Here is a 26584-nt window from a genome sequence, read left to right as displayed (position 1 = left end):
ATCATAGAACATGCCATAAATATAAAAGTACTATGTGAATGACAAATTACATGATTACCAAGGTAAGTATGGCTTGCCCTGAATATTAAGTAATATTAAGTAAGTTCATAACTGCAAGTGTTCTTCTGTCAGACAAGCTGCATCATGAGCTGAATATTTTTTATTTTGATGTCAAATGCAGATCACCTTCCTAACAATTAAACGTCTACTTCTCCCCTTCAGTTCTCTACATTAACGTGTAGATAATCAGGCCGTACTTGTCCTGGGGATTTATGTGCTGATGCAACCTTTGGGGGGGAGTTGGTGATGTATTTGCCAAGCAAAGTTTTGCTTTTCATTGTTCTTTTTTATATTTTAATGAGAAGACTAAGTGGGACTAGCAGGAGGGAGCTAGAGAGAGGTGCTAATCAACATGTACAAAATTTTATTGATGTAAAACTTTGCTTTTTACTGTCTCTGCTGGATGGTGGTAGTGGCGGCAGCAAAGTACACGTTCGTAGAACACTATCTGAGAACAGCCTCTGCTGTTCTTTTCTCTTCCATTGGAGCCTGGAGGCTGATTTGCTTAGGTTCCGTGTATGAATGTCAAGGACAGACTGTCACAGAATAACTGTCACAGAATAACCGTCACTGAAATAGTTTTTGAAATGCTATTGACCCGTCTAGATAGATAAATACTGAAAAAAATTATATGTTTCTTTGAAAGTCATAAAACCTGTATTTCAGCCCTGGATCTGTGATTTACTAGCTCTGGAGAAGAGCAAGTCAACTTACTTATTCAGGACTCAGCTTCCTCTCCTATAAAATTTTGTACCTGGATTAAATCTTCTCTAGAGCCCCCATTAGTTATACTATGCCATGTCCACAGTTATGTACATAAATGCCCATTATATATGACTTAAGGGTAGAAATAAATCTAGCCCATCAAATATTTTCAGAACAAATGTGTTATTTATAATTTATAAAATATCTACTTCTACTTTTATAAAATTATAAAAATAATTTTAAAGAGATGGTGATTTTATATATAAATTTATATTTATTTTAAGAAAATTTTTGTAATTATAGCCAGAGGCAAGAGAAAATGAGTTCAAGTATAATTAAATGGGGGGAAGGGGTATTCTCCATGATAACAACTTTTTAATAAAAATAGAAAGTTATTTTTCTATCCATGAGAAGAAAAATCTAGTACTAAAATCAACTTTATTGAATGACAACCTTCAATTAACTCAGGTGACATTAACACACTAGAGACCCAATTTCCCCATCAATCACTTCCTTTGTTTTCCTGGAACCAAAATCCATTGGCATTTGCTTAAGTTTTAAATCTTATTCTTTACATCAGGCTAGAAACTGTTAGTATACTTTTCTGAACACTCTGAAGCAAGAGAACCAAATGTTACTTTTTATAAAGTTATTTTTGATAGCATAAATATGTACCCCAGAAAAACATAAAGAGGTATGTTATATAGATTGTCCGATAAGTAGAGACATTTAAGGAATTTGCTTTGTTGTCTGGAATATAGATTTGAGACTACTGAAAAAATAGTGCTTTCTAGAGTTATCTATGTAAGAAGCTCTTTAAATGTAGTTAATATAGAAATACTATCCATCATTTGTAGGTATGAGTTATCCAGGCCAATACATACAAAACCAGCTTATCCTCAAATGCATATATTTAAATTGTGCATATTATTCATATAACCATTTTCTTACTTAATAGCATGATCTCCATTAGCCAGTTTTTAAGTGGATAATGTCAAATGACACTGGCATTATCTCTGCAGGAAATAGGAAGTGAATTATTTGCATATATTTGCGAAAACTATCTATTTGGGTATTAACAACTTTAAAAAAATAACCTGTATGACAATATTTTTGTTAATGTTCCTGGACTTCGTAGAAAGCTTTATGCCATAGCTTTCTCTATAGATACAGGGTCATAGATGCTGATCTGTAATCTTTAGTCCAACACTTCTTTCTGAAAAGAGCAATGAGGTACATTACTTGTAAACTGGGAAAGGGCTGGCTCGTGCCCTACAGTTTAGTGAAACTTTTCCTTCCGGTGACTCCTCTGGATAAATGGTATTGATTGGTTGTTCTTCAAAAATTGGTCCAAATCCTTTGTCTTCCTCAGAAACTATAAGAAAAATACAATTATTTTACATTGTTCTATTTTACAAATCAAAGATAATTTGGGTACATTAAAAAGTTTTTTGAAAAAAAGGTCAGAAACATGGAATCTCCATTTTCATTCAAACCAAAGATATTTGCCACTATAATCTTGAGGAAAATGTTCAGGTTCTTTATTCAAAATTCTTTTCTGCCCATCTCTCAGCATTTCCCCAAAAGCACTCTGCGGTGCCATGCTTCACTATTTACGGCTCCTCACGCAAGTCATGCTTTCTATGCCTCTGACACTTTGCACATACTTTTCCTCTTTCTGGAATCACCATCTGACTTTTCTCCTCTTATCAAAATTTGTACACTCCTGGAATCCCTGGTGGCGCAGTGGTTGAGAATCTCCCTGCCAATGCAGGGGACATGGGTTCGAGCCCTGGTCTGGGAAGATCCCACATGCTGCAGAGCAACTAGGTCCGTGAGCCACAACTACTGAGCCCACGTGCCACAACTACTGAAGCCCATACGCCTAGAGCCGGTGCTCCGCAACAAGAGAAGCCACCGCAATGAGAAGCCCGAGCGCCACAACAAAGAGTAGCCCCTGCTCACCGCGACTAGAGAAAGCCCGTGCACGGCAACAAAGACCCAATGTAGCCAAAAATAAATAAATAAATTAGAAAAAAAGAAAAAAAACGTTTAAATCTAAAAAAAAAAAAAAAAACTTTGTACACTCCTTTATGATTTAGTCATAGCGTTAGTTCCTTCACGAAGCCACCTCTCCAACCCCTCCTAGCTTTAGTTGGTCCTCATTTATGTTCTCATAACTCCCTATCAGGCTTATGACACTTAACACACCTGCTGTGATTCTTGATACAACTTTCTGTTTCACTAGATTGCAGATGCCTGGGGACAGGTCTGGAACATACTAGGTACTTAACAACTTTTGAACAACATAACGAATGAATTTCTAGATGCTCTGGGGAAATGAGTCCTTTTTGGGGGTCAGTTCTTGTTTAATTTTTGTTTTTGTCTTTAAACATGTGACCAGCACTAGTACTTAGCAACATCTAGAACAATCAGTAAACTAATTACATGATATGGGATCTGGCCAACTCATTTAAAATCTACCACAAAAATACCACAAAATCTAACACACACACACAAAAAATCTACCACAAAAATAGTGTTGAGAAGCAGTTGTTCCTGACTGTGTATCCTCTCTGAAGGGCAGGTGTGACACATCATAGCAGGATGAGGAGAAGAGATTCACTCCCATGTCATCAGTGTGGCACCATTTACAGAGCACAGCTAAGAGCCATATACCCCAAATGAATTAATACTGATGTATATGACTAGAAATGAGGAATAGTCTTACATGGGATCATTGTAATGTCTCTGCTTGATCAAAAACTATGGTTCACTCCTCCAATTTACTTTTTAAGAGAGAGTGTAAGGCAAATGCTACACTGAAATTTTGGTTGTTCTAACATCAAACTTAAGGATAAAAGCTTTCTCCCAGTTTCTCTTAACAAGAAGTTTAATTACGTCTTTTAAATCTTGCTTTAGTACTGTTTAGCAGTGCTTTTGGAAAAATTATTTAATGTCTCCAAGACTCAATATCATGCTTTATAAAATGTGGATAATAATAAAATCTATCTCATTGGACTATTGTGAGAATTACATTGAGACAACCTATGTAGTCAGTAATCAATAACTACTGATTCTCATGAATTTGCCAATGCTTTCAAAATTTAATTTAAATATCTTATGTATATCATCTCTTAGACTAATTCCAAAAACTTCAGGGGCCAAATTTTATTCATTCTTGTAGCTATGGTGCCATAAGCATTATGTCAATACATATTTCTGTGTACATAGATGACTAACAAAAACCTTCAGTTAGTTTCTCCCAGTATGAAGCATTAATTTTTCTAAACTGACCTGAAATATTTCAAAGGGAGAAGCCTCATTTTTAGTTGGAATTTGCTGAAATTGCCATTCAAGAATTTATAGACCTTAGTTACATTCCAAAACCACCATTCTATTTCAGACCGCAGATAAATTGCTGGATCAGAATTGGAGGAACCAGAGAAACTGGGATTTAGCTCCAGCTGTGCAGTGTTCTAGCCGTTGTTTTATATAAGTTTGTTCTACATGGTATCTACAGTTTAAAAAAAAGAAAGGAATAGGGGCACATGCCCTAAGGACTTCACAGGCCTACTGCAGCCATAAGTAAGACAATGAGTGCAAGGTGTTCACAGAAGTCCTCTGCTAATGCTCTTGAAGTCCTGCTCTGAGCTGTGTCTAGTTCCATATCCCTGAGGTTATAAAAACTAGAAATGCATATAATGTTTTCTGCTTTGCTTCTATAATTTTCCTGATGATGGCCAATGTTTTCTGGCCTTTCAGGATATAATAGCACACCAGAGAAAAATGAGGAATGAAACCCAAATCCCTGATAACTAGACCTTCGTTTGGATGTAGGGTCTAGATATTCTAATCTCTGAAAGAAACGACCTTGTGCTTATCTATGGTAAAAATCATATGCTATTTTTTCTTCCCACTTGGACAATCTCATAAGCTCTTCCTTGAATCTCTCCCAGTTGCACAGCTTTTCTGACTGGAGCAATTTAGTAACACTGCTGCCCTGGAGAGTCTGTTGTTTCTTCCCAACTCCGCCCCCCCCCCCCAAAAAAAAACAAAAAAGCTTACAAAGACAAGCAGAGGAGTTCAATTTTATTAACATATTTTGATTCTCTTCTGGAAGGTAAGATGACTTCTATTCTCACTTTACCCCCTGATGAATTATGAGTTTAGTATGAAATTTTTTGAACAATTAAAAAAAATACCTAAATAGACTAAATATTTAGAATACTAAAAATAAAGTGTTTAGGGGAGTTTAAAGCTCATGAATATCTTCTAAGTACATTGTATTTATATACAAGCCTGATGATTATGGTATTACTATCATTACTAATAGAAAAGATCATCAAATTTAAAGAGGAATGGATGTTTGGTGCAATTATGCATATAATTTAAGCAGAAACCCCCTGATCTGCACTGGATTAGATCTTGAGTTTCCATTTGTTACATCAGTGGCAGCATAAGAATTTTAGATGGTCATCTGTGAGGCTGTTGGTCATCTGTTGAGGTGTTGGTTGTTCTTAATTCAGTCAATGACTTGATTCTGACTTTGCATATGGTGAAGTTTTGAGATATAATGCCAAAAGCATGATCCATGAAAGAAAAAAATTTGATAAGTTGGACTTTATTAAAATTTAAAAGTTATGCTCTGTGAAAGACACTGTTTTAAAAAATTTATTTTTAAAATTAATTCATTCATTCATTTTTGGCTGCCTTGGTTCTTCGTTGCTGCATGTGGGCTTTCTCTAGCTGCAGTGAGTGGAGGCTATTCTTTGTTGCGGTGCGCAGGCTTCTCATTGCGGTAGTTTCTCTTGTTGCGGAGCACGGGCTCTAGGTGCACAGGCTTCAGTAGTTGTGGACCGTGGGCTCAGTAGTTATGGCTAGCAGGCTCTAGAGCGCAGGCTCAGTAGTTGTGGCACATGTTAGTTGCCCCGTGGCATGTGGGATCCTCCAGGACCAGGGCTCGAACCTCTGTCCCTTGCATTGGCAGGTGGATTCTTAACCACTGTGCCACCAGGGAAGTCCCCTATGAAAGACACTTTTAATAGAATTTCAGGTCTTTAAGGTTAGGGATTTTTCTTTAGGTTGACTCCAACTTGCATCGGAAAATTTTGCATTAAGCAGCAAATTGAAAAGACTGTCAACTTAAAAGTATCTACTTCGTTTAATAATGGTGATTACACACTATTTCACAAAATTTGAACTCATCTCAATAGGTGCAGGGTTTCATTACCTAAAGATTCTTCAACAGTATTGTATTTCCAATGTAGAAATAGTTAATCCTGGCCTGCTAGCACCTGCTTCTAGAGTGCCGTCTGGTAGTGCCAGTATTGGGTTTGTAATAATTCTGAATTCTCAATTTAATTTATAATTTTATTAGCCTTCTTGAAATAACTACTTTTATCACTTTGAAATAAAGTGAGTTTTGTTCATTCCAAGTTGCCTTGATTATTTAAAGTACTGTACAGTGCTTTGAAATACAACAAAGACAGTTGCACATAAACATACATCAATATGGAGGTAGAGATTAGTAGATTTGCATATTTTCATAAAATGCATATTTTTTGATAGTGTATCTTTTTTCATTTTTACTTTATTTTATTTCTTAATATTTTTTTATTGTGGTAAGTCACATAGTATAAAACATACTATTTTAACCATATTTAACTGTACAGTTCAGTGGCACTAAGTACATTCACACTGTTGTGCAACTCTCACAATCATCTGTCTCCTGAATTTTTCACCTTCCTAAGCTGAAACTTTGTCCCTGTTAAACACTAACAACTCCCCATTCGCCCTCTCCACCCCCCCACCTCCTGGCCCCTGGCATCTACCAACATACTTTCTGACTCTATGATTTTAAGGTATATGCCTTTGAGATAAAAATTGGTCATCTTTTAGTAAACTGAAAATATTGTTTATAGTTTCTTCATCATGATCATAATGCTTAGTTTTTTTTTGTTTTTCTGGAAAAGATACCAGCAATGAATATTTCCATTGAAAATAATGGAATGCCACATGTTAATAATGATGGGACTATATCTATTGATTGATAGGCAATCCCTCAAAGGATAGATGTAAAAATAAAACACTTTTGGGATGAGCTGGGTTGAAGTTTATAGGCCAAACTGTATATTATCAGTGCCCCATGCTATTTTTTCTCAATGACAAGTGCTTTTCCAAAATTATATGCAGATATTTTCTAGTACTCCACTTCCATCTGCCATTTATAGGAAGAGACAACAAAACATTTAAGGGATAAAAATATGAAGCTAATTTCCGATAAAATATTTAATTTATTTTTCACTTGAGAAAATATTACATTTAAGATATTTCCCTTTGCCCACTTTCTAGATCAAAAAGCAGAATATGACACACCACATCACATTAGTGTTTCTACTCAGTATATATTATAAATGTGCATTTCTAGCTTTTGTAAAATTTTCGAGCCTGATTAAAATAATGCATAATATTCCATTAGGTGGTTTACCAATTACTCTATACATTTTATTTTGAGAACATATTTGGGCTCTGGGAAGATAAATCACTCAACACAAGGTTTTGAATTGTTGTGGCATGCTCAGTGTGAACTTCTGAATGTGAACTTCATAACCCCCTTGAATACTACCTGAGCTCATTGCTCTGTTAGCTCAGCTAGGGAGCCCAGATCAAGGAAAAAGAACTTTCAGGGGGAATACAACACAAGGTTCAGCAAAGGATCCATTAATATAAGCATTATAATCTCCATTAACAAGAATTAAGCCATCCATTGCTTTTCTTCTAGGGCCATGGAAATAATTAGATGACAAATGATCATGCTTTGGAAGTATTATGGGCTTAAAGGGTACAAGAAACACATGGATAATATGTTAAAAAAATAAGATTATTTTTAAAACACATGCTCTTTTTTGTACTGGATATATTCTTCTAAAAAGGAGCACACAATTATATAGATGACTTCTCAAGCTAATTGAAGACAGCACTTCACTCTTTTTTTGATCTGCTCAATGCAAATTTGTGTATTTTCTACCATATAGTGGTAATATATTGCAGAAGTAAGTTCATTTCTTAAATCTGATCAAGAAGATTAACAGAAAAAAAGAAATCATGTATAAATATTTGCTGTCAAATTCACAGATGTGAGCAACAGGCAAAAACTGCTGCTTTTTTCAGTAGCATTCTCAGTTTCATGGTTAGTGTAATCACTTAGTTGTATGATCTTAAATGGTATTACTTCACCTCTCACTATATAGTGATGGTCCACTGTAACCTTGCTATCCTATTTTATCTCTGGAAATTGAAAGTATAATTACTATCTGTGCTTGAGAGTTATTTTTTTTTGAGAGTTATTTTTTATTCATTTTATATTCATTATGAATCAAATCCTATTTCTCACTCTGTAATATGTCATCTCAATCTGATAGTTTTCAAACATAATTTTATATGAGTATGCTGTAATAAGATTCTCAGGAAAAAAATCTATTAGAAAAAAGCGATGAAAACAAAATTTTAACGCAGTCTAATATTAGAATTTTTACAATATTTACAATGCTACAGTGGTTATGGGATAGGGAGTATTGTAGGCTCTCTTGAAATACAATAAACTCTCCAAATGAAACAATATTTAAATTGTCTCAAAGCATGCTTCTTGTCTTCATTGTCAATCATTCCCCACTGATAAGAGAACAAGGACATTTAGGGCTTAGGCTTTGAATACTCTGGTGCCCTAATTCTTTAGTCTCATGGGTAATAGGTAACATTGCAGTAATTTATCATAACTAAAATATAAGGAGTTGGCCTTGAGAATGTGCAGAAATCCAATAATTAGAAGGAAGATTAGGATCTGGTTAGCAGAATGGTTAAGTTGACTAAATTTTCCTTAGCATGGCATTACCTGCCTAAGAAGAGCCTATCACATTTCTTGATGGCAACCATTTCCTTGACCTATGGTCCAACCCTGAAGCCCTAGACACTGTGTTTTGCATAACTATCTAGGCATCTGTCCACACCTACCTTATGTCTACCTATGTATGCTGCCACAAGCCAAGGAATGATGCGGATACCAGAAGCTGAAAGAGGCGAGGAAGGAGCTTTCCCCTACAGGTTTTAGCAGAAGCATGACCCTGATATCTCCTTGGTTTGGGACTTTTAGAACTGTGAGACAATAAATTTCTGTTGTTCTAAGCCACCCAGTTGGTGGCACGTTATTATAGCTATAGCTGTCCGAGGAAACTAATACATATATTACACTTAATAATAAACTGTTGAACTTTTATGAACTAGCCTTTCTCAAATTTACTTGACAATGAAGTCCTACTAACATCCTGCAGAACAAGAGTTCTTTGAATTAGTGATCTAACACAGCCCATATTTGCCCACATCTGCACTTTATTTGTGCCACTGCCTCTAAGAATTAGCTCCATTTCTAATAATTGAAATACTTCGAGTTTCCCTTACCTACTAGCTCCATCATTAAATACTCATTTATTCCTCAAAGTAATTGTTTTAAAATGCTTATTTCTCTTATAAATCTGTTAATCTTCCTTTTATTATTCCCTATTATATGTAAGGTTCTTGAAGTCAAGAAACATATCTCACTGATCTTTATATAGCCTAAATGTTATTCCTAACTCACAAGGAGGAAACAGAAATAGCTTTGATGTGCTTCATGCTAGGACTGTCCTTTTTCTTAATTCCCTACAGACGGAAATTCAGACCCACTCTGGCATGAATATCTTGCTTTGGCATGGAAGTTGTTGCATTGGTTGCTCAGTGATTCTTCCTAATTATTCATTCTCCTACCACTATCCTGTGGTTTTTATTGGTTACCAGTTTTACTATGTTTACTGAGCACTTACTATGTATGTCACTGTGCTGGAAGGTATTGTCACATTATTATTTTTTATTTTTTATTTTTTTGCAGTACGCGGGCCTCTCACAGTTGTGGCCTCTCCCGTTGCGGAGCACAGGCTCCGGACGCACAGGCTCAGCAGCCATGGCTCACAGGCCTAGCCACTCCACGGCATGTGGGATCTTCCCGGACCGGGGCACGAACCCATGTCCCCTGCATCGGCAGGTGGACTCCCAACCACTGCGCCACCAGGGAAGCCCTGTCACATTATTTTTTTAGTTCTCACAAGAATCCTGTGATTGTTACATGTTGGAAACTTGAGTCTCATAGAAGTTGAATAATTTGCACAAGATCACATAACTAGTGAATACCAGGTTGACTATGTAAATCCAGGCTGGCCTTACTCTAGATTCTCTTTTTTGCAGTCTACTATATTGCCTATATTTCTGGCAAGAACTGTTCAGTGGTTGAAATAGAATCTAAACTAGCAGGATTGCTAATTATATTCAATAAAAAATAAACAATAAATTTTGCAAGGTCTTTGGTTTCTAATTAAACTGAATCTTAAGGTTCCAAGTGCATTAACTTTAGTTAAAGAGATGTGTGCAGCAAAGCAGGAGGCTTTCAAAATAGGCTAGATTTTTACAATATTGAAAATATTGCTTCAAAGTTTAGCAGCATAGGATTGTTACAAAGCATGCAGGAAAAAATACAGGTTGTGTTGAATATATTCCATCTGCTACAATCTTCTAGTTGGATATTTGTTCGTGGTGTATCCATTCATTCATTCTGGCAATCAAACAAGTTGCCTGAAGACCCTAGATAAATCATCTTACAAAATTTCCAAGTGCTCTAACATTAATCACTTGCTTGAAGTTTGAAGAATTAATAGCTTAAAGCAGGATGAAATATGATTTATTTGAGGAAAGCTATTTAAAAATTAACCCTTTCATCAACTTACCTCCATGACCATACCTTCTGTGCCATGTAAACTCTAAAAAGAAAAAAAGAAAAAAAATTAATCCCCAACTCTTCAGGTTGTGGTCTCAAACATTACTCAGATAACTGAGATATTAGTTAATGAAATAAGGTTACTGGCCTTTCACTATTAAGGCTGAAGTATCACCATATCTTTGCAAATATTTATTTCTTGTCTTTGCAATTTTATAGTTGTAGCACTAAAATTTATGGTCAACAGAATTAGTATGGATTTTCAGTACTAATAAGATTATTTTTGTTTTATTTTATTCATAAAGGTAATACAGCAATAATAACCTTACCACAAAATTTTTCTTTCTTATATTTATATAATATATAAGCATATAATTATATATGTGTGTGTGTATAATTACGTGGTTATATCAATGTCATTAAAATTCTTAAGTACTGATAAAATTATTATATTTTTCTTGATTTTGAAGTCATCATAATAAAAATTACTCCCAAAATTAAAATAACTTTTTTATTCCCTTAATAATACATAAGAAATACAATAAGATGCCTATCAAGTTCATCATTAAAGCAATCAAGGGGGACTGATAAATGATAAAATGATATCCAACTAAGTCTTGAACTTAATAACAACTCAACAAGCACTGACCTAAGGTAATTGAGACAAAGGTATCAGAAAAAACTGATTGTAGAAAACATGCTGCTTCAGATAAAAATACAACGTACCTCTCCTTGTAGAAAATATTTCTGAATCTTTCACACTTGTCTTTGAAAGATAGAAATATAGTATTTGTTTGTCCTAAAACTATAGCATTCTTAAAACTGCTTTGTTATTAAGTCCCTGAATACATTGTAGATTATTTCTGAATTGTTTTTCATAAGATTGACCAGCCAATAATAAAAATTAAATTATATTAACTTATAAATAAAAAAGAACAAAGGTAACAAAAGCTTAAAATCCATTATTTTCTAATTATTTTACTGTATTTTACTTTTATGTATGCTAATGAGGTTAAGTCTATTATAATTATATAGTGAACATACTGTATAATGGTGAGCTGTTACATATCTTTTCTGCCACCACATTAAATGATTTCAAGTCGAAATTGAGAATAGTAGGATGACTTACTCTATAGGAATTGGCAAATGCTACACAGCAGGGATTTTTCTTTTCCTCCCAGAGATCCAGATTTTAAACATTTACCAGCACATCACTATATAAGACTGATTAACTAAATCTTGTGAATTTTAATTGAAACTAAAAAAAAAAAAAAGAAAAGAAAACAAGGGCCAACCTTAATATATATGAATTTACTTGTCTGACCCAGGTGTCAAAAGAAAATATTAATTCTAACTTTATACACCAGATTCAATGAAGTGAACAGCATATTGTTTACATTGGCATAATTTTTGGAGATTATACAAAGGATATTTCTTACCTGATAGACAGGTTGTAAAAGATACAATCACAAGGTGATTGACCAGCAACCACATTTTCATCTTGTGTTCAGTAGAGGTTAGGTTCAATTTTCAAAAAAAGCTTTAACTTTATGGCAGTTGGAGAATATTAAACACCTGCATAAAAAGATGAGAGAGAAGAGAAGAGAAGAAAAGAAAAGAGAAAGAAGAGAAGGAAAAGGGAAGAAAAGGAAGGGAAAATGTTCATCATTTGGGGTCAACAATATTACCAATTCTATTTTATTTTATATTTCTTTTTTTTTTTTTTTTTTGCAGTACGCAGACCTCGGCACGAACCCGTGTCCCCTGCATCGGCAGGCGGACTCTCAACCACTGTGCCACCAGGGAAGCCCCTATTTTATATTTCTTATTTGTAGAATGTTTTAGTTTTTTTATGTACATTTGTAAACCCCATGTTGTAATGAAAAGAGTAGATTCTGCATCAGGGCTTCAGCTGCCTCCCAGTATTGACATGGTAAGAAACATGAGCATGTCACTCAATTCATATGTTTTAGTTTTTAACTTTTTAATAATTGAGCATAGTAATATGTTTTTTACAAATAGCACAGTTGTGAACATTTCAATGTCAATTATTTAAATTGAAGATTAAATTTACTTGAAGGGCTGGTAGAAAGATTTAATGAAAGATATATTTGTATAAGGGCTTTGTAAATGCATAGACACTGTACAAGAGTTATACGTTAGCATTGCCTGTTGGTGGCTTATGGAAAAATTTTGCCAGAAATGCTAATTTTTAGACATTAAAATGTATTGATTAATAATATATTCATTCCCTTTCCCCTTCTTCATTTCTTTCTTTTATTCATTTAACAGAAAGTAAATAATTACTCCTTATAAGGAAGAATCTAGGTTTTGTGTGGCCAAATCTTTAAAATTTGGAGAACCATCTTTAAAGATAAAAAGATAAAATTACTAATATAAACTAAGCTATGAAACTATGCAGCAGTCTAAATAAAATATTTTGCTTTTATAAATTCTGCAAAAACTTATGACCACGTGATTATACTGGTGAGGTTTCAGAACGTTGAAATAGCCCCATGTAAGTGAGGGGTCCCATGACTTAAGCTTCATCATCTTCTTTGTAAATCCATCTGCGACCAAGCATACAGATAAAGGAATCTGTAAGAAAGACATAGTCTGCTTACCCTTAAGAATTTCACAGATCAATAGGAACACTTATGTGTACACAAGTCAGTGCAGTGAAACTTTTTTGGATCTACATGCTATTAAACTTGAAAGCATGTTGCTAATTTTAATTAAAAGCATTGCAGGGCTTCCCTGGTGTTGCAGTGGTTGAGAGTCCGCCTGCCGATGCAGGGGACACGGGTTCGTGCCCCAGTCCGGGAAGATCCCACATGCCGCGGAGCGGCTAGGCCTGTGAGCCATGGCCACTGAGCCTGCGCGTCAGGAGCCTGTGCTCCGCAACGGGAGAGGCCACAGCAGTGAGAGGCCCGCGTACCTCAAAAAAAAAAAAAAAAAAAAGCATTGTAAAATACATCACAGTGGGAATGGGCCTGGTGGTGACAGGCAGGGCATTATGGTGGAGATATAACAAATTTTTTAATGTTCCAGGGCATTAGAAAGAGACTTCTTCAATTGGGACACAGTAGGCCCTTCAATTTGAAAGGATATTAAATCAAGTTTTCAAAGAATATATAAGAAATAGGATAGAAAAACCGCAAGACATAAAATTGAATGTAAAATATTAAGATAGAGCATAAAAGCAATTCTGAAAAGAAAATATGTAATGTTATGATAATCAATATATAAATATATTTAAATATTATCCAAAACAGCAAAAATAAAATGGTACTTATTTGTTGCATCATAATGACATTTAAAGGTATTACTTATTTTTTTTTAATATGTTGGATTTAAAAACTATATTTACCCCCCCCCCCCCCCAATTTGCCAGAATCCTAACGTTTGCAGAGACTGGTAAAAATATTTAGTTGGTACTACATGGACCAGGAAAAACATATTTGTCCCTTTTGGTGTATAGGTTATTTTACAGTGAAAAATCATTTATTTCTAGAAAGAAATTGAGTTGAATTCTTAGAGAAAACATAGCAGAAATGGGTCAACCTAGCAACAGGAGATATTTAAAATATCTTTGAAAGAGGAAAAATATTCAAAAGATAATTTTTAAATGCCAGGATTGATTTATGACCAATTTATTTCTCTTGGACATATGTAAGAAGGTGAGAACTACACATCTCTATAAACTGTATTAAATCTACACTTATAAATTTAAATTTTATTTTATTTCTTTTACTAAGCAGAACTGATCAGAGAGAAATAGAAACAGGTAAATAAATGTGAAGAATAAAAAAAAAATCCTTCAGGAGGCAGGGAAATCAATGAAATGATCTATGGAAGGATATTAGCTTTTTATTTTGTTATCATTAATATTTAAATATAACCTAATTTAAAATTATTGAAACCTGTGCACATTGTTTATGTCTTCTAAAGTTTGTCTCGAAAAATGTACATTTCAGCATTTTCTTGGCCTATTGGTTTCCAATTCCTTTCATTGAGTTATGCACACTATTAGGACAAGTTCCTTTAATGAGGAGGAAGGTAGAAAGGCAAACATAAACTGTGCCAAAACTGCTGTGTCAAACAGTTCTTTTTGTAAAGATTAATTTAGATAATATATTTGCAAACATTTTGCAAATTACAAAGCATGTTCGGTTTAATGTGGCAGTAATTATTGGATTTTAAATAGTTCAAATTTATCGATTAATAAACTGTTATAAATTGATAATTGTAAAGTAATTCTGAACAGTAACTCTACATACTAATAATATTCAATGCAAGAGCAAGGGATGCTGCTGCAGTTTTTGTATTGTGTGTAGAGGAAGCAGTACTGACCAGAAAGAAAAAGAATCAGGTAAAAATGAAGGACAGGGGCTTCCCTGGTGGCGCAGTGGTTGAGAGTCCGCCTGCCGATGCAGGGGACACAGGTTCATGCGCCGGTTTGGGAAGATCCCACATGCCGCGGAGCGGCTGGGCCCGTGAGCCATGGCCGCTGAGCCTGCGCGTCCGGAGCCTGTGCTCCGCAACGGGAGAGGCCACAACAGTGAGAGGCCCGCGTACCGCAAAAAAAAAAAAAAAAAAAAAAAGAAGGACAATTACAGTGAGAGTATCCTTCAGATTATTAATTTTGATGAATTGTGTGAGTGAGATTTTGGTCTGTTTACCTGATTGAGTCTACAGGGAATCTGGGAAAGAAAGAGGGAAGGTCTAAAGGAAGGTTAGCTGTGTCTACACAGAGCAAGTGATTTCAGGAAATTGTAAATAAGGTACAGAAGGAGTTTCTAGGTCAAGGATATTATTTTACATTTCCTTCTTAGACAACACCCACAGTATATGGGAAAGTGAGATAAGGCATAGTAAAAAGAGATCTGGGGAAGTCAGCCAGACCTTGTCTGAAGTTTGGCTCAACCATTATTTAGCTTGTAACTTTGGGCAAATCACTCAAGTTCTGACTCTAGTTTTCCTCATGCACAAAGTATGAAAAAAATGTCTATTTCATAGGACTATTACAAGCATTGCATAAGATTGTGCAATGTGAAATGTTTACTGTGAAAGTATTCGATAAATATTAACTATTGTTCTACGAGATCTTAGGTCCATCAGGCTGCAGGAGAAAACAACATGTCATTGTTTATTGTTATGCCTCTAATGCCTGGCACATAGAAGCCATTTGATATATATTTATTGAATAAATGAAGAAATGACTGGACCATTCCATAACTGTATTCCAAAACACTTGCCACAAACAAAATTAAACTTTAGTTCCTTAGAATAAGGATAGGATGCTGACAATAGGTAATAAGGAGTATCTCTTAATGGGGCTCTGGTCTTTGATAGGGATTATTGCTGCATATAAATACACTCTAGAAGAGGAATATTCTAAGCAGCAATATTTTAAAGCATTTTTATTATGCACTTTATTGAGTGTTGGAAGTCTCTGTCTTCTGATTTCAATATGCTCACTCTAGTCAGAAGGAAACATTTTTCATTATTTTGAGCCACACTATCTTTTCCTTCACTCCAAAATATTGCCTATTTCAATAGGATAGTGAGTCCTCATTCTGGCAGAACGTATTTTATTTTATTTAATGGGTTTCTTGTTGTTTCAGTATAAAAGCATCTCTCGCATGTTGTGCACCCATTTGTTTTCTGCTGCTGATTTGTTTTCTTGTGTCCCCAGTTATCCCATCACTGTAACTCCTGATCCTATCCTCTCAGCAGTGCAGTAGAGGAGAGAGGCAGCAAGGCTGTGCCCATGCTTGCTAGTGTGGAAGAAATGGCTCTTCTTAACTGTCCCTTGAGGACCTGCCACTCAGTAATCCACAGACAGATCCCAGCCCCCATGGGTCTGAAAACGTTGCAGCAAGTGAAGTGGCATAGGAAGAAAACAAGTCGGACGAAGATGTGCCAGTTAAAGGAGTGAACATTTTCCTTCTCAATAACCAGAAGAACAGAATGACCAGCTCCTGGAACCCGGGTATGCATTCCTGTCCCCAGGCCATACTGTGCTGTCTAGCTCCCTGGTTTCTGCTGCTCTCAGCCTAGGCCTTACACCAGGCCGTGCAGATGCTTCCCCCCAAAACCCATCACAACTCTATAGGTGTCCAGTGACTGGTGTTTTTCTAACATGTATTGCAACTATAGTAATTTCCAAAGAACTTAACTTCTTTTCTCCAACATCGTTTACTAAATCTCTTCTTACTCATGTATTTAAACAACTACAACAAAAAAAAATATAATAAGGCAACACAGGGTGACAATCTCTATTCCCTTCCTTCATTCTCCCTTCTGTCTTTCCATGCTTTTCTTTCTCTGACCTTTCTCTCTTTACTTTAGATGATGCTATGGTTCTCCTTTGAGAAATTTGGTCCATATCTATGTATGCATTTTTTATTCAAAAAAGCTTCAACAGTACATTAACAAACATTTAGCCACTAACAATTATTCACAAAGTATTTAGTGCTGCTGTATAATCAAAGTTTGTTCCATCAATATCAATAAATCTAATATTTCATTGAACTGATGTTTATTCAAGCATTTACATTGAGAGAGAACAAAATTTTAGAAATACTGAGAAAATACTAATATGTATTGGCAAATTGTCACATCTCTTTCAGAAAGAAAAAAGATTTGAGGGGATATCAGGAACGTATTCTGATTTATCCTCAACACAGCTCATGAAAGGCCATGTTAAAAAATATTTAACCTAAAATTTTACTTATGATACTCATCACTCTGCTCTGGTTCTAAAGAATATTTGCTATAAAGTTCAGTTTCCAGAAAATAGAAGAAGCTTGTTGGTGCTGAGCACAGATGATTCTAGGTGAAAAGACATCAATAGCTCTTACTCTACAAAACCAGGGGACATTTTATCCTCGACTCAATCTGAAATTCTGCCTTTGCTGAACACATCACTTCATCTTCCTGAGGTGTCAGTCACCCAGTATGTAGAATGGAAATCCAAGTCCATTCTTCAGAAGATTGTTGTGAGGAGTAAATTATTTATGCATATGGATACATGTGTGTAAGTAAAAGCCCTTTGACATCTGTATATAACAGAAGTCAAAACATTAAAGTGAAATTAACTAAAATTTTCCAGAAATAAAATTAGTTTGTTTTTTTTTTTGGCTGTGCCACACAGCATACAAGATATCTTAGTTCCCTGACCAGGGATTGAACCCATGTCCCCTGCAGTGGAAGCACGGAGTCTTAACCACTGGACCACCAGGGAAGTCCCAAAATCAGTTATGAATTTAAAAATGGGAATCTTTTAAAAAAGGAATATTATATATTTAAAATTTCTTATCCTTTAGAAAGGAGATACTGTATATACTACACATTAAGCATTTGTATATCAATATTTTACAGCTCCAGTTAATTTTCAGATTATTAAAAACAATTTAAACATAGGAGACACAACTCCCTCTACCTATATAATTGCGTACTTTATATGGTCTTCTCCAGCCTCATACTGACTTCTTTAAACTCTATTATCAAATTATTATTGTCTCAGTCTAATAGTTTTTAACAGTGTTTTAGCAGCTTACAGATGTAAAAAAATTTAAAGAGCATGCTGTTTTAAGCCAAGGAATAACAGTACACAGCCAAGAAAGACACCACATTTTCTGAAAATGATTATAAACATTATCCTTCTTTCCCAGAATAGAGTCATACACTGCTCAACTAACAGGTAGAATGTGATGGTTTTCAGATTGCAACTGCCTTAGCTGCTGAAGCAGCCTGCCACTTGATTATGTGTGAAGTATATGTAAAAAGAAAAGCAATATAATAAATACATTTCAATAAATATAAAATTATCAGACTGTGAAATTAATGACTTGGAGGCTGCTGAGGGAAAAAATATCTAAAGGCTTTCTGAAGATATGGGTATTTATTGCATGCTGACAGCACACCTTGCATTTTACAGAAAACTGAATGCTCATATTTTTAGATAATTGGACTTATGATTAAATTAATTACTTGTTTATTTCTAAAATGATGTAATGACTGCAGAAGGACTTAAAAATAATGGAACCCTGCTTGTGATATTTATAGCACATATTTCTTGCCAGCCCATGATGTCATGCAAGATTATAACTGATGTAGTCATGCATTTTGTTCGGATAGTTTCAGTAAACCATCATTTTTACATGATAAATAAACTGACAGTCCAACAGAATTTTTGTCCCACATTTCAGGAGTATGTGTATGTGTGGTTAGATATCTCTTGAAATTCAAGAAAATGCAGAAAGTTCCTGCTGATTCTAAACTATTTCCCCAATGGAACTGACATGGTACCAATACTACATAATTATTTTGCTTGAAATTACAAAATTGAGAAGGTAATGGAAAATAGATATAGTAATAATAAGCAAATAATGCAATATGATTTCTTCATTTGCAATTCCCAAAATCATTGATTCAGTCAATGAATAAGGGAGGGGCTGCTTTGTCAAGCAAGATTTAAAACTCAAACATATACATGTGGGATTCCACTCAACCTCTTTCTCATCAGTGTACTAATAAGAATCTGTTTATGAGGGAGATCAAGATGACAGGGCAGGAGGATGCTGGGCTGACCTTCCACCATGAACACATCAAAATACATCTACACATGGAACAGCTCTTGCTGAAAACAACCTGGAGACTGGCAAGAAAGGCTCTTCCACAACCAAAACTTTAAAGAAAGATCCACATCAGGTAGGAAGGGAAAAGAAATGATTCGGTCAGGGTCCAGGCCCCTAGCAGGGGACACAGAAGAGGAATGAGGATATCACAGGCTTGAGGATCCTCCCCGGGGATCAAATCACATATGAGGCACCCCAGCCATGGAGTCAGACCCTGGTGAGATGAGTCTCCTTAGCTGGTTTGAAAACCTGTGAGACTTACCAGAGGGCTATGAGAAACCAAGATTTTTCTTGTGAAGAGTGCATGCAGATGTTTTCTTACTCCCAGGAGTGGTGCAGAGGCTGTAGATTGAAAATTGTCTGAAATTCTGACCAGTTTCCTGTGATCATCCCAGCACGCACCTCAGCCCATAGCAGGCACTGGATCTAGCCTCTCTTGCACTGGTGCTGCTCTCCATTAGGGTGAAAGCTGCCATTGCCAAGGAGACTTTACACAATTAGAATGAAACCAGCTCAGATACAAACTTTAGGGCTTCTGTTCCAGCACCTTGGGCACCAACCCTGCCCTTGATAAGGGGCTGATTGCCACTGAGCACAGGAGAAGCCCTGGCTTAAACCTGACTCTGGTCCTAGCCACTCCATCTTCAGCCCTCCCTCCCTCCAAGGTGGTATTTGCCAGCACACTCCAAGGGAAAACATGACCCATGCTCACTTCAGATCCATCTCTCCCACCAAAGCCACTGGATACATGCAGACTGCATAGGAATGCTCCCACACTAGAATAACCCTTCAAGACTGGGGTAGGTAACTGTTACACCTAATATTGTAGAGACGAAGAAAGTTAAACAAAATGAGAAGACTGTTTCAAATGAAAGAACAAAAAAAGAAAAAAACCCTAATGAAATAGAAATAAATAATTTACCAGACACAGAGTTCAAACAAGTAGTAATAAGAATGCTAACTGAACTTGGGGAAAGAATAGATGAACACAGTGAGAATTTTAATAAGAACTAGAAAATATAAAAACCAATTAGATCAGAAAAATATAACGGAACTGAAAAATATGCTAGAAGGAACTAACAGCAGAATAAGTGATACAGAAGAATGCATAAGTGATCTGAAAAATAGAATAATGGAAATCACGTAATCAGAAGAGCAAAAGAAAAACAAACTTAAAAAAAATGAGGATAGCTTAAAGGACCTTGGGGACAACATCAAGTGCACTAACATCTGTGTTATACGGATCCCAGGAGGAGAAGAGAGAAAGGGGTAGAAAATGTATTTGATAAAATTATGGCTGAAAATTTCCTGAAGCTGAAGAAAGAAACAAATTTCTAAGTGCAGGAATCACAGAGAGTCCCAAACAAGATGAACCCAAAAAGACTCATAGTTAAAATGGCAAAAGTTAAAATGGCATAGTTAAAATGGCAAAAGTTAAAGATAAAGAGAGAATTTTAAAGGCAGCAAGAGAAAAACAAAGAGTCACTTACAAGTGAATTCCCATAAAGCTTCAGCTGATTTTTTCTGCAGAAATTTTGCAAGCCAGAAGGGAGTGTCATGATATATATAAAGTGCTGAAATGAAAAACCTAAAACTTAGGAGTCTCTAACCAGTAAGGTTATCATTCAGAATGAAAGGTGAGAAAGATAACTTCTCAGACAAGCAAAAACTAAAAGAGTTCATCAACCCTAAACTGATCTAACAAGAAGTGATAAAGGGTCACCTTTAGTTGGAAAAGAAAAGGTTACAAGAAGAATTTATAGGAAAGGGAAAATACCACTAGTAAAGGCAAATATATAATAAAGGCTGTGGCTCAACAATTTAAATAAATTAGTATGAAGATTAAAAGACAGTAAATGTAAAATCAATATAACCACAATAAACACTTAAGGGATAGACATGATAATGTAAAATATAACATCAAAAACATAAAGCATGGGGGAGGAGAGTAAAAACTGTACCTCTTTCAGAATGTGTTTGAACTTAAATGACTACCAATTTAAAACAAGTAGATATAGCTACAGGTCAACATATGTGAACTCCATGGTAACCACAAATCAAAAACCTGCAATAGATAAACAAAAACCAGAGAGAAAGGAACAAAATCATAACATTAAAGATAGTCATCAAACCACAGAGGAAGAGCCTAAAAAAAGAACAGAGAATAACTACAGGACAAACTGAAACCAAATAAGCAAAGGCAATAAGTACATACTCAGCGATAATCACACTGAATGTCAACAAACTAAACACTCCACTCAAAACTCATAGGGTAGTTGATTGGATAAAAAAACAAAACAATGTTGTGCCTGCTGTACACTGTGAGGTGTTGCTCCAGAACCCTTTGTTTTAGATTTGTAAGATCCCTCTCTCCAAAAAATTATTGATGTCTCTGTCAAAAAACAACAACAACAAAAAAAAATGCTGCCTACAAATGATTTACTTCAGAGCTAAAGACACACACGGACTGAAAGTAAGGGGATGGAAAAAGATATTCTATGAAAATGGAAATGAAAAATGTTGGGATAGCAGTACTCATATCAAACAAAGTAGACTTTAAACCAAAGTTACAAAACACAAAATACAAAGAAGGGCATTATATAATGATAAAGGGATCATACAAGAACAGAATATAACATTTGTTAACATGTATGTACCTAATACAGGAGCACTTAAATATATGAATCAAATATTAATAGATAAAGGGAGAAATTGACAATAATACAAAAATAATAGGGTACTCAAATACCTCACTTACATCAAAGGACATATTATCCAGACAGAAAAGCAATAAGGAAACAGTTGTTTTAAAAGACATATTAGACCAGTTGGAATTAATAGATATCTATAGGACATTCCATCCAAAACCAGCAGAATACACATTTTTTTCAACTGCAGATGAAGCGCTCTCCAGGATAGATCACATTCTAGATCACAACACAAGTCTCAAGAAATTTAGGAGGATAGGAATTATATCAAGCATCTTTTCCAACCACAATGGTATGAAACTAGAAATCAATTACAGGAAGAAAAATGTGAAAAACACAAACGTGTGAAGCCTAAACAACATGTTACTAAAAATCTAATGGTTCAATGAATAAATCAAAGAAGAAATCAGAAAATACCTTGAGTCAAATAAAAATGAAAACACAACTTTCCAAAATGTATGGCATGCAGCAAAAGCAGTTCTAAGAGGGAAATTTGTAGCAATACATGCCTACCTCAAGAAACAAGAAAAATCTCCATTAAACAACCTAACCTATCATCTAAAGGAATTAGAAGAAGAACAATCAGAGCCCAAAGTTGGTAGAAGGAAGGAAATAATAAACATCAGAAAGGAGATAAATAAAATTTAGACCAAAAAAAAAAAAAAATGGAAACGATCAAAGAAACTAAGAGCTAGTTTTTGAAAAGACAATAAAATAGATAAACCTTTAGCCAGGCTTATTATGAAAAAAAAGAAAGAGGACACAAATAAGCAGAATAAGAAATGCAAGATGAAATATTACAACTGTTATCACAGAGATACCAAAAATAATAAGGAATACTGTGGCAAAAAATGGACATCCTAGAAAAAAAGGATAAATTCCTAGAAACATACAATCTTCCAAGACTGAATCAGGAAGAAATAGATAATCTGAACAGATCAATCACAATAGTGAAATTGAATCAGTATACAAAAATCTCCCAGCAAACAAAAGTCCAGGACTAATTGGCTTCATAGAGGAATTCTACAAAATGTACAATGAAGACTTAATATCTATCCTTCTCAAATTATTCCAAACAATTGAAGAGTAGGGAACACCCCAAATTCACTCTATGAAGCCACAATTATTTTGATACCAAAACCAGACACAGGCACTACAAAAAAAAAGGAAAATTATAGGCCAATATCTCTGATGAATATAGATGCAAAAATCCTCAACAAAATATTAGCAAATCAAATTCAACAACATATAAAAAGGATCATACATCATGATTGAGTGGAATTAATTCCAGGGATGTAAGGATGGTTCAATATCCACAAAACAAGCAATATGACATACCATATTAACAAAACAATGGATAAAAATCACATGATCCTCTTGATAACTCTGAAAAAGCATTTGACAAAATTCAACATCCATTTGTGATAAAAGCTTTCATCAAAGTTGGTATAGAGGGAACATATCTCAACATAATAAAGGCCATTTATGACAAAGCCACAGCTAACATCATACTCAATGGTGAAAAACTAAAGGTTTTCCTCTAAAACCAGGAAGAAGACAGGGATTTTCACTTTCACTATTTCTATTTAACATAGTTTTGGAAGTCCTATCCAGAGCAATCATACAAGAAAAATAAAAGGCATCCAAATTGGAAGGGAAGAGTAATACTGTCACTATTAGCAGATGACCTGATACCTTATATAGAAAACCCTAAAGTCTCCACCAAAAAACTATTAGAACTAATAAATGAATTCAGTAAAATTGAAGGATACAAAATTAACATACAAAAATCTGTTGCTTTTCTATACACCAAAAATGAACTTTCAGAAAGAGAAAGCAGGAAAACAGTCTTGTTTAAAATCACACCAGAAAGAATAAAATACCTTGGAATAAACTTAACCAAGGAGGTGAAAGACCTATACTCTGAAAACTATAAAACATTGTTGAAGGAAATTGAAGATGATACAAAGAAATGGAAATATATCCCATGTTTATGGTTTGGAAGAATTAACATTGTTAAAATGTCCACACTACCCAAAGCAATCAACAGATTTAATGCAATCCTATCTAAATACCCAGGACATTTTTCACAGATGTAGAACAAATAATCCTAAAATTGATATGGAATCACAAAAGACTGTGAAAGCAATCTTGATTAATAAAAAAAGAATAAAGCTGGAGGTTTCACATTCCCTGTATTCAAACTATATGGCAATGCTGCAATAATCAAAACTGTGTGTTATTGGGACAAAAACAGACACATAGATTAATGGAACAGAATAGAGAGCCCAGACATAAGGCCACATATTTATGTTCAATTAATCTACTACAAAGGAGGCAAGAATAAACAATGGAGAAAAGACTGTCTCTTCAACAAGTGGTGCTGGGAAAATGGAACAGTCACATTTAAAACAATGAAATTAGAATATTCCCTCACACTATATGCAGAAATAAATTCAAAATGGTTTAAAGACCTAAAGTAGGACCTGAAAGCATAAAATTTCTAGAAGATCAGAGGTGAAATACTCTTTGACATAAATTGTAGCAGTGTTTTCTTGGATAAGTCTCTCAAGGCAAAAGAAATAAAAGCAAAAATAAACAAATTGGGCCTAATTAAACTTAAAAGCTTTTTCACTGCAAAGGAAACGTTCAACAAAAGAAAAGATTTCCTATAAAATGGGAGAAAATATTTGCAAATGATATGATATTATACACATATAATATACATGTATAATATAATATAATTATATATAATATAATATATATATATTATATAATATATAGTACTCAGCAATTAAAAAAATGAAACTTTGTCATTTGAAAAAACACTAATGGACCTGGAGGGTATTATGCTTAATGAAATAAGTCAGAGAAAAATAAATACTATATGTTATCATTTACGTGTAGAATCTAAAAGATAAACAAGTGAATATAACCATACAGAAATAGACTCACAAATATAGAGGATAAACCAGTGGTTACCATTGAGAAGACAGATGGGGTAGGGGATAAGAGGTACACACTGCTATGCATAAAATAAGATACAAGAGTATTGTACAGCACAGGGAATATAGCCAATACTTTATAATAACTTTAAATGGAGTGTAATCTATAAAAATATTGAATCACTATGCTGTACATCTGAAACTAATATAATATTTTAAATCAATGATACTAAATAAAAAAAGAATCAGTTTATTATTCAACTCCATAATTTATTCTACTTTGAATCCTCAGAATCTAGTGCTAGCTGTGGCAAAGAATTGCTGTGCAAAATATCAGATAAATATTAAATGAAAAGTAAAACATAGCTGGTGAGTTTTAGTAAGACTTAGAGAAGGACAGTGGGGAGTGGAACTAATAATTCCTCTGTTGTCAATGATTTACATTATGATTCATGTTGGAAGGAACTGAACAGAGCCAGGTGGATGAATAAGAAAACTAAAGGTAACTTCAGACACATGGGAAAAATTAAGGAGCAATAACATGTAAATGTGCTAAAAACTTTACAAGTTCCCAATCTACATATTACCTCATTAGACCTTGCCAAATAGAATGAGTTCTGAGGATCATGGTGATTGCCCAAAGACACACAGCTGGTAACAGAGCCGGGTTTGAATTCTATTCCAGGCAGATTTAAATCCTTTATTTTCTACTGTTTAATTTTTTTTTAAAGATACTTAGAATCTGTTCTTGCTCTAAATCATAAGAAATGATATTTTGTACACTCAATGATTAACATATCTTTCAAAACACTGTCAGTGTTTCCCAAAATATGGTCTAGGGGCCACCTACATTAACAGTATTTGGTGTGCTTGTTAATAAAGCAGATTTCTGACAACTCCCAAGAATAATTAGAGTCTCTAAGGGAATAGTCCAGGTGTCTGCATTTTAATCAAGCTTCCTAGGTAATTTGTAGGCATACTAAAGTTCAAGAACTATTGCAGTTAATGTGTTAAGTGAAGGTTGGAATATTCCACTACTCGCAAAGAACATGCAAATGTGTTCTGAATTCATTAGGCCACATCTTTAGCCAGTGCACTCTCCAAATCAAGATATGCAACACTTAATAACCTACCTCTTAAAATTATGTCTGCATTGTACCTTGTTGTGGCATTTGGTCTGGGTGAGAGTTGAATATCCTCTCTGTCTACATCTGATTTACTTTACTTCTGATTTATCATAATGAACAAGGCATTTTGATATATTGCTTTGACAAATACCTGGAAGTTTTCCTACTTTTAAATAAGACTCTCTTGTTGGACTATAATGACATGACTGAACGTTCTATTAACCTCTCTTGTTGTCTAACTGAAGTTCAAACTGATCTGAGATAGCTGGACTACTACAAAGAAACGTGCTCTGTGATACCTTCCCTGTGAATCATATCTAAAAATCCAAAGTAGGATTTAATAAGTCTTTGACAGCAGAAAAAATTCCCATGCCAGAAAGATAGAACTTTTGCTTTCCCACACATGCACAAAAGGACAAGACCTGTGAAGAAAAGGTGGCAGGTTGAAACCACTCACTCAATTTACACTGGGAGTTTTAAAGACTTCCTGGACCCTAATCTCCTCTTTGTATGGCTTTATTCCTCTGTGGAAATGGCCATATCTAATAACAAGGCTTCATTGCTGCTACCACTCTGCTATTGAGGCTCCACT

At 34.8% G+C, this 26584-nt stretch overlaps 1 protein-coding gene across 5 annotated transcripts in view; it reads right to left on the bottom strand.

The window, feature by feature from the left end:
- The window catches only part of CNTN1 (contactin 1), a 371063-nt gene that overhangs the window by 153248 nt on the left and 191231 nt on the right, over window positions 1–26584 (bottom strand). For all 5 annotated transcript variants that reach the window (XM_067696189.1, XM_067696191.1, XM_067696192.1 and 2 more), the window contains 3 exons: window positions 12007–12142; window positions 10578–10610; window positions 2008–2140 (listed from right to left, as the gene is read on the bottom strand). In XM_067696189.1, coding sequence (XP_067552290.1) covers window positions 2008–2140; window positions 10578–10610; window positions 12007–12067 — 227 coding nt within the window. In that variant the 5' untranslated portion in view covers window positions 12068–12142. The remainder of the gene's footprint in view (window positions 1–2007; window positions 2141–10577; window positions 10611–12006; window positions 12143–26584) is intronic.

Source organism: Pseudorca crassidens, chromosome 11 (assembly GCF_039906515.1).
Source record: "Pseudorca crassidens isolate mPseCra1 chromosome 11, mPseCra1.hap1, whole genome shotgun sequence".
Classification (NCBI taxonomy): Eukaryota; Metazoa; Chordata; class Mammalia; order Artiodactyla; family Delphinidae; genus Pseudorca; species Pseudorca crassidens.
This window is presented reverse-complemented; position numbering and strand designations above follow the sequence as displayed.